Source organism: Mangifera indica, chromosome 8 (assembly GCF_011075055.1).
Source record: "Mangifera indica cultivar Alphonso chromosome 8, CATAS_Mindica_2.1, whole genome shotgun sequence".
In the NCBI taxonomy this organism is placed as follows: Eukaryota; Viridiplantae; Streptophyta; class Magnoliopsida; order Sapindales; family Anacardiaceae; genus Mangifera; species Mangifera indica.
The window spans coordinates 2,336,909-2,351,902 of NC_058144.1; the positions used below are offsets into that span (position 1 = coordinate 2,336,909).

General features: G+C 36.2%; 3 protein-coding genes across 5 annotated transcripts; all 3 read left to right on the plus strand.

Annotated features, from left to right (window-relative positions):
- The first annotated feature begins 698 nt into the window (after window positions 1–698).
- Window positions 699–3,964, plus strand: LOC123224055 (metal tolerance protein 1). Of its 2 annotated transcripts, XM_044647558.1 has the most exons (3): window positions 699–991; window positions 2,196–2,234; window positions 2,550–3,964. In XM_044647558.1, exons 2-3 carry the CDS (start codon window positions 2,232–2,234, stop codon window positions 3,777–3,779), a joined length of 1,233 nt encoding a protein of 410 aa, XP_044503493.1. In that variant the 5' UTR covers window positions 699–991; window positions 2,196–2,231; the 3' UTR covers window positions 3,780–3,964. The 2 variants fall into 2 exon arrangements, with proteins under 2 accessions (XP_044503493.1, XP_044503494.1); XM_044647559.1 differs by lacking the exon at window positions 2,196–2,234 and having other exon boundaries at window positions 703–991.
- Window positions 3,965–6,457: 2,493 nt separating this feature from the next.
- On the plus strand, window positions 6,458–8,773 carry LOC123222832 (transcription factor bHLH67-like). Its single transcript, XM_044645806.1, has 4 exons — window positions 6,458–6,713; window positions 7,004–7,663; window positions 7,771–8,178; window positions 8,273–8,773. The coding sequence occupies exons 1-4, from the start codon at window positions 6,681–6,683 to the stop codon at window positions 8,354–8,356; spliced, it is 1,185 nt and encodes a 394-aa protein (XP_044501741.1). The 5' UTR covers window positions 6,458–6,680; the 3' UTR covers window positions 8,357–8,773.
- A 3,639-nt stretch (window positions 8,774–12,412) lies between these two features.
- LOC123222802 (protein CURVATURE THYLAKOID 1B, chloroplastic) lies at window positions 12,413–14,001 on the plus strand. 2 transcript variants are annotated; one of them, XR_006503716.1, is made up of 6 exons: window positions 12,413–12,764; window positions 12,866–12,969; window positions 13,056–13,142; window positions 13,260–13,322; window positions 13,416–13,511; window positions 13,625–14,001. XR_006503716.1 is itself a non-coding variant. In XM_044645767.1 (6 exons), exons 1-6 carry the CDS (start codon window positions 12,596–12,598, stop codon window positions 13,680–13,682), a joined length of 519 nt encoding a protein of 172 aa, XP_044501702.1. In that variant the 5' UTR covers window positions 12,424–12,595; the 3' UTR covers window positions 13,683–14,001. The 2 variants fall into 2 exon arrangements, 1 of the variants encoding a protein (XP_044501702.1); XM_044645767.1 differs by having other exon boundaries at window positions 12,424–12,764; window positions 13,474–13,511.
- The last annotated feature ends 993 nt before the right edge of the window (window positions 14,002–14,994 follow it).

Below are 14,994 nucleotides of genomic sequence, written 5' to 3' on the forward strand. Positions count from 1 at the left end.
AAAGAAATGAGATAATTTTTTATTATTTTTAATGTATTATTAGTTAAATAATGATTTTATTTTGAAAGTAACTAATTTTACTAACTTTAATAGTTTATAAATAAAATTTTAAATTTTTAATATTTAACCTACACCGATTTAAAATTTCAACTAACCTTAGGGTGGAAACAAATCTTTTGGCCTATCAATTATTACCGAAAAAGACATTGCGCATTAGAGTTATTCAATTATTAGTCCATGTGAGCTAAAATTATCGTTTATTCTTAATGTTTATCAACAAAATTGACTGATATTCGTATCCCTGTTTAAAGTTAAATTACCAAAGAACCCTTTCTCAACAAAATTGACCCACAAAAGAAACGACAATTCCGGCAAACCTACTAGTCATCAAAACCATGTACTCTTTGACTAACTTCAGTACTCCATTGAAGACGTAGAAAAAATGAAAAAGGTCCACGATTTACAAGCATTTTGAAGTCAAGAAGTCCAAAGTACCCTTTTAAAAACTTGAAATGACAATACAACCTTTTATATCATTGGACTTCAACAGAAAAATTAACGGAATGAAGATTAGCTCGATTAATGAAACCGATGGGTTACTTAATGACTCAATGAAACCTAGAGGGGTTATTAATTATTTGTCAATTATTCTTTATCTGCTAACAATGAATAAAAAGGCCATTCCCTTGACAGATAATTCAGATCAGGGGTATTAAAATACTATTTCTCCTTTATGTATTTCGTCGACCAACCAAATGACCGGCAAGTACGCATGATACTTGGGATATACTGTATAAATCACGATGGGGTAAAATAGTAAACTCGCATAGAGGTCCTTGGATGAATCAGAGTACAAAAAGAGATTCACGAGATCAAAGCAGAGGCTCATGCTACTCCACGCCGAAGAGTTGCCTTTCCTACTTGAACCAGAACTGGAAGAGATAATTGAAGAGAATTTATATGCTAAGTCTTTTCTGAAAAACACAACTAGGTAAGTTTTCAAGGGACTGATCCGGATATTTTATAATTGTTTTGATCCATTCTGTCGTCTGATTCGATTAATTATACCTTTAATTCTTGTTTTCATTTTTCTGTTTTATTCTGCTTTTAATACATTTACCAGTGTTGGTTAGTGGTTTTATCATTGTGATCACTGATTAGTTCTTCCGTGTTTGTTTTATTTTATTTTTATATTATGGATTTGTTTGATGCTGCTGGCACCTTATTTTAATGGAGTATGATGTTGCTTTTGTACAACTAAAGATCGTTTAGGTCTCTAGTTTAGGAAATGTTTTGGGTTTATTTGGTTGGGCTTTTGCTGTAGATTCTATTATGTATATTGTTGAAATGTTTTTAGCATTTGTAACATTCTACTTCTGAAAGATGTTTGTTTGTTTGATGAGATGATTAGCTAGAAACTCAATACCAGGGTGTGATGCAAGCTTTTTTGGTTTTAACTTTACTTCAAGCTTATTCTTGTGAATATTCACCTGATCTATAAAGTACTTGCAATTTAAGATTAATTTAACTAATGATACGTAGAATTGCACCCGAGTTGACTTACTTGAAAGTAATTTCCTTGTAAGAGTATCATTGCTTGCCGGCTGAATACTCTTCTTGTATCAAGATTTTAGAAACAAAATTCTTGGTCTTGATTTCATCAGCTGCATTACATAATCTTTATGGTCCTAGGATTCCTGTTGTTAGGTTGATTTGCATTAGTTGGACATGAACATTTCCTGTAATTGGTTTCAACCTTTCATTATTGAAGCTGCAAAATTCCTTTCTTAGCTTTTTGGAATGTATACTTAGAAGGTAAAATGTTTTCTCCTTTGTTCATGCTTTTGAGTTATTGACACATGATCTTGTCCAGTGAAGCTTTGCATATGACGAGTTCTTCCAACTTTTGCACACACGTTTCCTTTTTGCTTTCACTTGTCCAGATTCTTGGATATTTATAAAAGAATACTCTATGTTTGCTTTCTCAAATAAAAGTATGTAATTCTTTTTGCCCTCTCATATAAAATATGCCTTGCTCACCATCAACATGAAGGAATTAATTTTGTGTTATAGGCTCTTGTTTCCATATGTGTGAACGTTCCATATTTACTTTGACTTATGTGTTAGTCCAGCCTTGAAGACACTGTAGATATTATATATGATGTGTATTAATACATTTGATTCTACTTTTTCAGTCAAACATGAGGGAATGCTGATATTCGGTCATAACAATGGTGATTATGAATTGATACAGAAACTCCCCAATTTTTCTTGCATTCTTTTTTCTTCTACGTGTGCTCTGTTTTCTAGTTTATAAGCGATAAAGTTATTATGGGTATAATAAATCAATATCAGAAACAGAATTTCTCCATTTTGTGCATTGTTATTTGAGTTTTTGGTTCCATTTATCTTGCAGTATTTTACAACTGTGAAGACTCTTTGCTATCTTATACAGGAAGATGGTTTATGATGACTGAAACCATATTTAATTTGTGTGCATACTTGTTTCATTAGGAAACCATTAAGAATTGTATTTTGATGAATGTCAGATGGAAAGGCAAAGTTCTCAACAAAGGCAAATTATTGAAATAAGTGTAGATGTTCCTGATGGGGCAAGGGGCTTTGGAGGTAGTAAGATTTGTGGTGAAGCACCCTGTGGACTTGCAGATGCTAGGACAAACTCTAAAGAAGCCAAAGAGCGATCAGCTTCCATGCGCAAGCTGCTAATAGCAGTTGCACTTTGTGTTGTCTTCATGAGCATTGAGGTAGTTGGTGGCATCAAAGCTAACAGTCTAGCAATATTAACTGACGCTGCTCATTTACTTTCAGATGTTGCAGCTTTTGCTATTTCTTTGTTCTCCTTGTGGGCAGCTGGATGGGAATCAACTCCCCGTCAATCTTATGGATTTTTTAGGGTTGAGATTCTTGGTGCTTTGGTTTCAATCCAGCTCATCTGGCTGCTTGCGGGGATTTTAGTGTATGAAGCAATTTATAGACTAATTCATAATACAGGGGAGGTGAATGGCTTTTTAATGTTTCTTGTTGCTACTTTTGGTCTTTTGGTGAACATTGTTATGGCTTTTGTGTTGGGCCATGATCACGGCCACAGCCACGATAATGATCATGGTCACAACCACGGTCATGGTCAGAGTCACAGTCGTGTTGCTGATTATCATGATCCTGGTATCAGTCATAGCCACGGAAAGATAATCACTTCTGGTCATCATGATCATGATGAAGAGCATCATCGTGAGGAGCATTCTCAAGAAGAGCACTTTCATACTGAAGATCTTAGTCAGCCACTGCTAAGCAAACCACAAGTTGCACAACAAGAAAAGAAGCGATGGAACATAAATGTGCAGGGAGCTTATCTTCATGTTCTTGGGGATTCCGTTCAAAGTATAGGAGTAATGATTGGAGGGGCAATAATCTGGTACAAGCCTAAATGGAAGATAGTTGACTTGATTTGCACTCTCATATTTTCAGTTATCGTTTTGGGGACTACAATTAAAATGTTGCGGAACATACTTGAAGTCCTGATGGAGAGCACACCAAGGGAGATTGATGCAACAAAGCTTGAGAAGGGATTGCTGGAGATGGAGGAAGTGGTGGCTATTCATGAGCTGCATATATGGGCCGTCACAGTCGGAAAGGTCCTATTGGCTTGCCATGTCAAAATCAGGCCAGAAGCAAATGCAGACATGGTGCTTGATAATGTGGTAGAATATATTAGAAGGGAGTATAACATCAGTCATGTGACTATACAGATAGAACGATAGTTATGAGTGAGTGTATTAGCTGTATTTCCAACTTCCATTATTGGAGCCTTCAGCTTTTGGGCATTGAAATTGATACTTAGGCAAGGGATAACTGATAATATTAAAAAATTGCACTTGATTGCTGCTTAGTACTTCATATACAGAATAGCTGTAGAGTTTAATATAACATTTTTAGTTTTATTGTATTCTGTCTTCTGCTTTAATGTATACTAGTTACCATTTTAGTTCCATAGATGTATGCACTATTCTGTTTATGAGAAGAAGATTTCGTCAGGCTGGTTGAGTGAAAATGTATTATTTCTACTGCATTGAGTGCCACTGGCATCATAGGAGCTCCTCGAGAATCTGGTTAATTTCTGGTGGACTCGTGATGTCGGGTTGTGGGGGCAGTGGTGTCATCTCGATTCCCTCTGAGGAAGTTCAACTCGTGAGTTGCCAAGTACTCTCATTTTTCTGTAGAATGACAAAATACTCTGTGTACAGTGACAAGCTGTATCGCTGATGGCCGAGAGAAATTGTACAAAGCCACTGAAATTGAGCCTTGGTTTACTAACTATAACGAGAATCGAGGAAGAAAGCTTTAATATTTACTGCTGTTACTCATTTTAATGGCGTCTCAACGCGTGGAATTTGAAAATGGGCTAAACGACAAGGTCCAAAATTGGCAGTTGTTAAGAAAGCGAATGCCTCTGGTTCTGTGGCTGTGATTGTCAAGTGTGGCATAGTTTCATAGGAGGAAAATATAGAGCATAGTGCAAAGGGATAAGATTGAGCTTGGCGTTCTCAAGCTGGGATTTTGCTGGATTGAGTTTGTCTTCTTTCTAAATTGTGTTTAACATGTCTCCCTTTCTTCACATGGGGCATTTGACACATAAATTATTAAAAGATTTATGAGCTGTTGGATAGCTTCTACATTTACAATTGTACAATAGATCTTAGTAAAATTTGACTGCGATATATATTTATTTTTTATCCAGTGCATTGATTATTTGAATATCTGCATTGGCATATATACTTGTTACTCTAGTACTCAGTCCAATCGTGTACTCCCACTGAAGACAAATTTTCTGTCCCAAGACAATTAATGCAAAACAATGTAAGGCCCGACATGTCTTGGAGACATTTATGGATAAAAGATGAGCGTGTGAGCTTCATTTTAACCACAAATCACATTGAGACCTCAAATGCTCTTCTAATTTCATGTCTATATAAATTTTCAAGTAAATGTTTTTGCACTTGGAGGATGTGAAAGTGATTTATTAATACAGTATACGTCCACTAATAAGTGTACTGGCTTTCTAGAATAAGGCAACGGAATGCTGCTGGTTTTCTTTTAAGAGAAAGAATGTGGATTAAGAATTTATGACTGAAAGAGGAAACAAGAGAAAATGTTTTTTTTTTTTTTGGAAATGAAAGCCACTGTTAATGTCGTAGGTAAAAAGCTAGTGTGCAGCAGCAGACATGGTTAAGGCAAGTCGGGCGGATTAGTAAACTAAGGGGTGTGAAAGAGAAGGAAGCAAAGGGATAAGTTGATCTAGACGAAAGAAATTCGAAAGGGATGAATGCATAACACATCTTCATGAGATTATTCATGGAAGGGACTTTAGAAACAATAAAACAATACAAATATACTTATATGTGTTATTATATAATTAGATGATTTTAAATTAAAGATTAAATAACATTCAATAATATGACGATAAATATAAGTGTGTATACAATTATGTATCCAAAGTAGATACATATAGTATTATTCTTTTGGAAATAAAGAAAAAAAATAAATAGGGTAAATGCATTTCTCTCCAGATGTTCGAAAAGATTGTTTATCCTCTTTTAAAAATGATTGTTTTACCATTTATTAAAATTGTATAACTATTATTAACATTTAATATTCATATCAAATTCCTAATATATTTTTACTATTTTAAAAATTTATTATTTAAATTCTTAAAATATATCAACACTCTACATAATTTTAAAATGTTATATTTAATTCTATTTATTGGGGTGTCATTATTATTTTTAAAATTATTGATGAGCATAAAAATATTTTTAAAACTTTTTTAAATTTCCAAAACCTATTAAAAAATTTATTAATTCTCCTAATTTTTAAAAAATATAATATTTCTTTTAAACTTTTGAAAATGCAAAATAGGAAAATTAAAGGGAAAAAACATGAAAAAGATAAAATAATAAGAGAGAAAACAAAAAATATAAAAACCTATGGTAAATGACTTCCATACCCTTTAATTTAACTGAAAGTAGATGATGGGAGTGAATTTAGTTTTTGAAATATAAAAGTGATCATTTGTAATTTTGTCAAACATTGGGTGGAATATGGTATTTTGGCTATGTAAATATTGTAACAGGCTCATGCATGTATGCCTGAGGAGGCTGCCGCTGAAACCTTAGAGAAAGAAACGAGACGAGTCGTTGTAGTCCCCACAAAATGTCTCCGCTGCCGGACAAAACTGCCAGACAACCCAAAACCCTTAGCCCTATGCACTATCTCTTTCCCCTAAATAATATCCTTATTTTCTTGTTTTTGACTCTTTTCCACCTTTCATTTATCATCTCTCATCTGTTACCCCTCTTCACCTCCAATTTCTAACCCTATACTCCTCTCCCTCTGTAACTTATTTTTACTCCAAATTATAATTACATAATGTTTATTTAAGACTATCTCCACACCGACATTATAAAAAAGGAATATATATATCTGTGCTCGTTAACGGGGTCTCGTTCTGCTTCTTGGGGGTGACGATTGTTAGCAGTAATGTTCCGTTAGCATCACTATGGAATGTTTGTAACGAGAGAGAGAAAGAGAGTTGGATAGACAAGATAAAAGAAAGAATTTAAGGCGCTACGGCTACTTGAACGACAAACTGAGCAGCTGCTGTAATGGAGAGGCGTCAAGGACCCATTAATCCTTGTGTATGTTCATTTTAGTACTTGTCTTTCTTTTCACTTCCTGTTTTTCTCGAATCCTTTTTCTAGGATTTGGATATGCACTGCATTTATTTCTCTAAATGCTTGCATTCAATGCAATGACTAGTTTTTCTGGAAATGCTAACATCTGGTATTTCTGTTTCCCGTTCTAGCCCATTCCTTTTTTTTATTCTTTTCCTCTGTTAAGATTGGACGACCCACCCAATCCATGATACTGTACTTTTCCTTGCTTCTAATGTTGAGGACCATCTTCAGAATTTACTTACTTGTTGCAGTTCTTGGGAGAGCATTTGAATGTGGAGTGCTTGGAACAAGAATTTCTCAACTCGGGGGCCTTAAGATTTGAAGAAGAAGAAGAGGGTACAAACTTCTCTTCACCGAGCTTAGATGACAAAATGCCATTTCTGCAGATGCTTCAAAGTGTAGAAACCCCATCTGTTTTCCCTTTCAAAGAACCCAACTTTCAAACACTTTTGAGACTCCAACATCTGAAAAAACCATGGGATGTAATAAACCCTAACGTCTCTGAAACGGAAAACCAAATCCAATTCTTAGAACTTGAAAGTTGTATCACCCAAGAAATATTAGACCTGCATTCACCCGTCAAATCACAATCAGAAACAAAAGATCTCCAAAACCCACATTCAACTTCATGCCTGGAAGGTGCGAGCTCAGAATCTAACCATGACCAACCCAAACCAGTAGAAATCTCTCACTCTAACCCACAAAAAAAGCCTAAACGCACCCAGTTCTCGGAATGCCTTTCAGTCACTCGAGAAAAAAGAAAAAGAAAAAGAACTAAACCAACGAAGAACGAAGAAGAAGTAGAGAGCCAACGCATGACTCACATAGCAGTCGAACGTAACCGCAGACGTCAAATGAACGACCATCTCACCACTCTCCGTTCTCTCATGCCTCCATCTTACGTCCAAAGAGTAAATCGATTTGAAAACCTTTCATCTTTTGTTACTTTCATTCTTCAATTACCTATATTATTTGAACCAATAAATCTTTTTTTCTTTTATCTTTTTCATTGTCAAAGGGTGACCAAGCATCCATTATTGGTGGTGCAATAGACTTCTTGAAGGAACTGGAGCAACTTTTAGAATCACTTGACGCCCAAAAGAGAATGAGAATCGAAAAAACCACCGTAGAGGGTTGTGATAGTGCAACGTTGAGAAGCTCTACCGACAAGGCCAACGGACTTTTGGCAGTGAGTTCTCAAATGGTGAATTGTGAAGGGCAAGTGAAGGACGAGTACAAGTCAAGTGGGGCAAAGATTGAGGTGACTGTGATTCAAAATCATGTTCATCTGAAGATTCAGTGTCCAAGGCGACCTGGTCAATTGTTAAAAGCCATTGTTGCACTTGAAAACCTTAGGCTTACATTTTTGCACCTCAATATTATTACATCCTCCCAAACTACAGTTTATTACTCTTTCAATCTCAAGGTACTTGCCAGTTTCTTTTTTCTGTTAGTCAAACATATTTACTCATGTCTTGAGTAATTGTTACTCTTATTTTCCTCTGGGTGTGTTAACGCAGATAGAGGATGAGTGTAAGCTAAGGTCAGCGGACGAGATAGCAGCAGCAGTTCATCAAATATTTAGCTACATCAACGGTAGTTGAATGGTAAAATGGTTGAAGATAATCGACTCAATTGCTTAGGAAGTGTTGAACAAATCAAGCTAGAAAAAATCAAAATAGGGTGTCTGGAAATGGAGGGAGGGTGAAGTTGCTGTAAAAAAGAGGTTGCATTTGCAGGACAAAGCATGTGATGTTTATAAGTTAACCTCAAAGAAGTTGCTTTGTTTGTTAATTAACAAGAAATTAAAATTACTGTGTTTGTATGTAAATTGAATTATTTAGGTTGTGGGTGGGCAAGGATGAGAGAGAATAGATGGGACCAGACGAGTTTGGTCTCTGGTTGAGGAGTTTGAAATTATCTAATTCTCATGATTACAAATTGTGGAAGGATGCTTCTCTTTTTATATTGACTTTGGCCTATGTCCGTATGTACAGAGATATGTGGGTGTTTCATCATTAGCCATGTTCTCAACGCATCGTCTTTGTCTGTTTGTACTCTCTTTTCGGCGTAGCTTTGCTTGGTACACTTTCCAGATTCCTTGCTTTTGAGCTCAGCAGCCCAAAAAAAAAAAAAAAGTTTCAGAAGTTACCTATCTAATCGAGAATAATGACCATCTAAACCCATTTAATCCACAGTTTTAATGCGAAGATTTTGACATTTCATTTGAGACTAACTAGGTTGATGTCAAGTCAGTGACACAACTCCTCTACTTCATGTCATGATGTGCCATGAAGATTTGACTAAGTTAAACCTATATGTCTCCACCCAGCAACTAGGCATATTCAAGTTAGAAGCCTTGCCATCTAAACCTAACACGTCAAAGTATTTTCTGCAAAAGTCTTGATTCTGCTAAGCGTCAAGTGTTTAGCAGAAAATCAATTAGTTAAATGCCCTGGAAAGCATAATGTTACTAGATTTATAGCCCCATTTAATAATCTCCGATGGTTAATGAGGAAGCAAATAATGGCAAACAAAACACAGAGAGTTGATAGATGCTGAAACCTTACGGCCTCTGTTGATGACACGTCACCAAAAAGTCAGCAGATCTTCTGGTCTCTTCTGTTGACTCGATTTCAGTAGCAGGTCTGCACATTTCACAAGCAAGTGAAACTTTTATATAATAGAAACAACAGCCAACCTTGAGATATTTATATAAGAAGAAAGAACCTTCGAAACAATGTGTTGACATAGATTAATCATATTCACATCAAGTTGTGACATTAATATTCAGTATTTAATTTCACTGCGTTATTAATTTGATGCATCAAAAGAGTAAAAAAGGAAAAAAAACTAGATGTGAGGAAAGTAGGAGAGGCATGAAGGCAAGGGCAAAGGCAGAGGCAAAGAGAAGGCTAACCCACGTTCCAATACTGAAAATTTGTCATACTAAATTGTGCAGTGCAGAAGCAGCTAAAAAGAAGCACACATCCCCATGTCAAGGTATCAAAAGACGTCTGGTAAGAGACTAGATCACCATAGCCCAGTCCTAGTCATTTTGGTCTTCGCGTTCCCTTTTTTCATTTTTCCCAAGGTCACTCCCTATCTTACACAATATTTTGTTTTAGGCTCTTTTGGAAGCCCCTTTTTGCACCTCCATCACCATTACTTTCTTCACTCTTTCTTTTATTTTATTTGTATAATTACACTACAAAACCCACCTTCTTCTAGCAATGGCCTCACTCTCTTCTTCAACACTTTCTACCTATGAAGTGTTGAAGCATTAAGGTTGCTCACATGATTGGTAAATCACTTAGCCTATGTCTTTAATTTAATTCTTAAATATGGAGCCGCTGCCTCGGGCAACCTAAACTTAGATGGAAGGGAAAACATATGATAATGGATCCATTGGAACATTGGTCTGTGATTTGGGTATAAGTGATGTTTTATTTGGAAATACGAGCCAACAGCTTATATTACTTTTCTATTAATCGGCCATTAACATGTCATCATTTGCATTACCCTATTTTAATCTCCCATTTATTTCCAAAGTGTCTCTTTGCCCTAACAATCAAAGCTTTTTCTTCTGTTCACACTAATATATATATATGGGTTGCATTTCTTTTGAGCTCGTAAAAATGAAAGAAGTTGCAAGTCTCAATGTGGTGGATTACCAAAGGAATAGCCGTCGCTGAGCACACTTGTAAGGCACGAACCAATGATCAAATTCTTCCTTTTTTTTATTTTCCTTTTCTTCTTTCAGATCCTTTTACAGCAGCTGTCCCAATGCATTGATGCAACTGAGATAGCAATGTGACTGAATTATCCTTCATGAAACTTTATATGAATTTCTTTTTTTTTTTCCCTTTTCTTGATCCTTCAATTTCAAATCTTCTGTTTGATTGCCATTGTTTAATGGCTAAACAGATAAGTCATATGGTTACTTACATAGACAAAACCTAGCTCATATCTTACAAATTCCAAATAAAAAATGGTGCATGAATTATTCATACACAATTGCACAGAGAGTAGTACAAAGCTCAGTCTTACAAATTACAAATTCCAACAAAAGAACAGTGGGCTGGAAATCTGATTAACTTTGCCTTTGTCTCTAAGTTTCCGGTTTTTGAGTATAGAGATGGATAAAACCACTTTTTCTCCCGAAAGGTAATCTTATAAATTTCATCATAAAATGCCCATCGTAGGGTAAACAAAGCATTCTCAGATTGATCAGATACCGTCTCAGCCTCGAAGATTCTGTGTTTTTGGAGATACGTAAATTTCATCACGTGGACCCTCTCATCGTAACTTGAGAGATCTTCTTTCAGGCCTGCTTCATATCATCACCGTACAATCAATGCATCTCATCATCCATTACTCTTCATGTCAGCACACAATCATAATGGTCAATGACAATAAATTTTGTAGGGTTGTCCAGTCAATCACGCTAAATAGGTATATATGACCACTGGTGGCAACGTAAAGTGAGAGCCAGCTGCAAATTTTGCATGAATGAAAGACGTTTAGATTCTTTTCCAACATCATTTTGGTAAAAGTATAGGTTAGTTAGGCTTAGACGTAGAATCTGTCCAGGCCATGGCTTTTCGGACGGACCATAGCCCTGAAGGGCAAACTTGAACAGCAAAGGACGATGTATCAAAGATGATAGTTTAAATTCAAAGTTTTCTTATAATATATTAAAATTATATTTATGGTTGACATAATAATGATATAGTTATAGAATCAATCAATAAATTTAAATTTTATTTGTTTAATATAATTAATTTATTTAAAAAAAAGAACATGATTATAAAAAAATTATCAGTTAACAAAAACTTGTATGAGTGGATTCGTTTAGTTCTTCTCAAGCAAGTGCTCATGAGCCATGGAGATATAATGGAAGAATCAACAGAGAGAAAGTTGAGAAAAAGTTGGAAGCCATTTTGGGACATTTTACAGAATAAGAAAAACAAAATGATAGATGGAGATTGAAGGCCAAATAATTTGACAAAAAGTTAGAAAACAAGACAAATAACTTATAATGTGGGGATCAGTTAATGATTCCTGTCGGGCTAAGACTTGAGAGACTCTGGATCGAAAATAATGATAATAATTTACCTCGAAATGGGGAGTTTCTAAGTTTTTAACTTTTTACTATCTTTCATTTCCCCGGCTTGCTTGTTTTATTGACTTTGGGATTCGGGATTTAATGCTTCCGGTTCTTAACTTGCGACTGACAAAAAACAGTTGAAAGCTCTAAGGTAGTAGCTTTTGGTGGTGCTGGGCCGATTGCCTTGTCATGTAATTGAGGCCCATTATCGGGCATCCTGCAAACCCAAATATCTAGACAGGCCCAAGCTAATAGTTCTCAATTGTGTTTGCTTTACAATTACTGGGCTTTAACACAGCGGTTTATTGCTTGGTTGCTTAATTTGTTCCTTTTTTAGCTTACAGAAATAGTGAGTGCATGTGCATGTGCAGTAATTGGGAGATTTTTCCATTTTTCAATATTTTCCTGCAGAGGAAGATAACACAGCCAAGCTTTTGGCAAAACTGAGAGAGCATTCTGTTCTATCCAATCAAACACCATAAAATGCCTATCCAACAGCCATGTCAGCACTATCTGGATCAAATAATGAGTGGTTGTCTTGCCCCAAGCTTGGAAGAAAGAACTATCTCCACATTCCAGTTAAAATTATCGATTTCTAATAATCCCAAAATAACTAAAAAGAAGCAACATAAACAGATAAATAAACATTCTTATCACACTGCATCTCTCTTAAAGAATCTCTCACAGGGCTACCTCAAGTGAAGTAATTAACATCCCATAAGGATTCAAATCAATGGCTTCAACTTCATCCACCGCACTCTCTCTTCCCTCTTCATCAACCCTTGTCGATGCCAAGGCTCCACGCCAGTCAGCTGCTGCTTCACCTCAATGTGTAACCCTCCCTACACTCCCGCCACCACCTCTTCAGTCTCATAACCGCTCCTGGAAGACTATTGCTTATTGTGGGTCAATCTTCTCCAATACCCTTCTTTTATCACTGCATAAGTCTAGTGATGTGTTAGTGTTGATATATTAACGTATAATCTTGAATTTTCTTTTTCAGGTCCAAAGATTGCGCGCAATGTTATGGCTATGGCAACAGGAGAGGCTCCAGCTGAAGTTGCAGCGACTGAATTGCCTGAAATTGTCAAGACAGTGCAGAACGTTGTGAGTTTCATACAGTTGTCATTATTTACCCTCCTACAGTAACTGAGTGATTTTAATTATGAGAAAATTTATTCTTGGATGAACAGTGGGACAAAGTTGAAGATAAGTATGCAGTGACTTCACTTGCAGTCACTGGTTCCGTTGCATTGTGGGGCTCTACTGGGTTGATTTCTGTGAGTCTCTCCTTCAGCTCCAGTCTTTTCCCAATCATGATTTGGATTTGAATGTAATTTACTTCTCAAATATGAATTTGCAAATTATGTTCTTAGAAATTGGTACCATATTAACAGGCAATTGATAGGCTTCCTTTAGTTCCTGGCGTGCTTGAGCTGGTTGGCATTGGCTACACTGGGGTAAGTTGAATTGAGTTAGTTTGCTATCCTATTCAAACATTAGTTCTGCCTCGTGATTACAGTAGCACAGTTGCCTACATATTATGCTCATAGATGATGTTGAAAGGAAAAGAGCTATGTTGTTGATGCTCTAGTATTCTCTTCAATGCAGTGGTTTGCATACAAGAACCTGACTTTCAAACCAGACAGGTACATCAGTTTGTTTTCATAATCAACCAAACAAGTTTATTTCTAGAGTTCAGAGTTTTTTTTGTATTTTGTAGGGATGTTTCTGCTAACCAAACACTGTCAACCAATTTCAGGGAAGAATTTGTACAGAAAGTAAAGGACACATTCAGGGATGTAATCGGAAGCAGCTGAAGGAAAACAAACTAATTATGCTGCTGATAGGATGAGGTACTTCAAGTTTTTCAAGCAAATAGCTTGCAGCATTAGTACAAGAGGATGCAACCTTGCTTGTTTTATTCACCCAGTTTCTAACCAGAGTAAACTCCTTGTAATGTACTATTATGATCCTTTGAAGGTACATGTAACTAAATATTTCAATTGCCTTTTCTTAGCACTATATTGTGCTCATGGTCAACTTTCTTTCATTATTTGGAACTGAAGTACAAGCAAATCTAGAATGTCAAGCATCCCTTTTATTGTACAACTGCATAACAAGGTTACTTTCCCGCAACTTCTCAGTATGCCTTTTATTTGTAGAACTGCATAATGCAAAAATTACAAAGAAAGCACTCAAATCTGATGGGACTATGTCCAGCTCCCTTTGCTAAAGCCATGAATTCATGTTGTGTCCTCTCCTTTTCTCCTGGGTTTTGAGTTTGAGTCATCATAAGCACATCAAGTGCAAAAGTTACTTTGGATACAATATTAGTCTCAGGCATAACTGGAAGTGCTTTTTCAACAGTTACCTTCCCATTTTTGGGAATAATTCTGTAGCAAAATTTCAAAAACTTAAGACAATGCTCATCACTCCTATCATAAAGTATCCACTGTTATGTGTAATTTGAATTTCATGATCATAAAGTCCAAGACAGTCACCTACATCAACCAGCTGCTTGATGTGCCCAAAACCCTTATAAATCTCAAACATGTTGTTGAGAACTAAACTAGTATGATTAAGCATTGCAATGTTTAAAAACTTGATTGAATCTAAAGTCGGAGGCAGGGCACTCAAAGGTGTGCGCTCCATGTACCCGTTCAAATGGAATGCACAGTTGAGACTTCAATTAAATTTATTAATGGAATAACAAGAAAGTCGTATGAATTGGCTACTTTGAACAAAAAGATTAAACAACCCAGCTGTCGAGGAAGACCTTGTCCTTAAGTAAGGCCATAAACTGTCATAACAATAGACCATCTTGGTTCGGCACAAAATTTTTGTAGATGGGGAGTAGACTGTACAACTACACAACACCAGAAACAGAGCAATCAAGAACAGAGTAAGCAACCAAAATCCTGAGCATCCTATCCGGCATTATGTGCGCATTTGCATATCTCTGCAGCCGAGAGTTCGGCGGTACCACCCACTTTACAATAATCTCAAAACGTCAAGCTCTGATGCTGCTTGCACAATCACGGGTAAGACCGTGCCCATTGCCACTTGCATGGCAAATATATACGTCTCTGCCTCCTCTTCTTTGCTCGTTTTGGGCTGGGTGTCTCCCAA

What these genes read in the sequence shown, in the direction of transcription:
- LOC123222832 (XM_044645806.1), top strand. Translation starts at nt 6,681, where the DNA reads ATGGAGAGGCGTCAAGGACCCATTAATCCTTGT. An exon ending in CTCCATCTTACGTCCAAAGA is followed by an intron (nt 7,664 to 7,770) that starts GTAAATCGATTT and finishes TCATTGTCAAAG; the next exon opens with GGTGACCAAGCATCCATTAT. An exon ending in ATTACTCTTTCAATCTCAAG is followed by an intron (nt 8,179 to 8,272) that starts GTACTTGCCAGT and finishes GTGTTAACGCAG; the next exon opens with ATAGAGGATGAGTGTAAGCT.
- LOC123222802 (XM_044645767.1), top strand. Translation starts at nt 12,596, where the DNA reads ATGGCTTCAACTTCATCCACCGCACTCTCTCTTCCCTCTTCATCAACC. An exon ending in GCTCTACTGGGTTGATTTCT is followed by an intron (nt 13,143 to 13,259) that starts GTGAGTCTCTCC and finishes CCATATTAACAG; the next exon opens with GCAATTGATAGGCTTCCTTT. An exon ending in TTGGCATTGGCTACACTGGG is followed by an intron (nt 13,323 to 13,473) that starts GTAAGTTGAATT and finishes TCTTCAATGCAG; the next exon opens with TGGTTTGCATACAAGAACCT.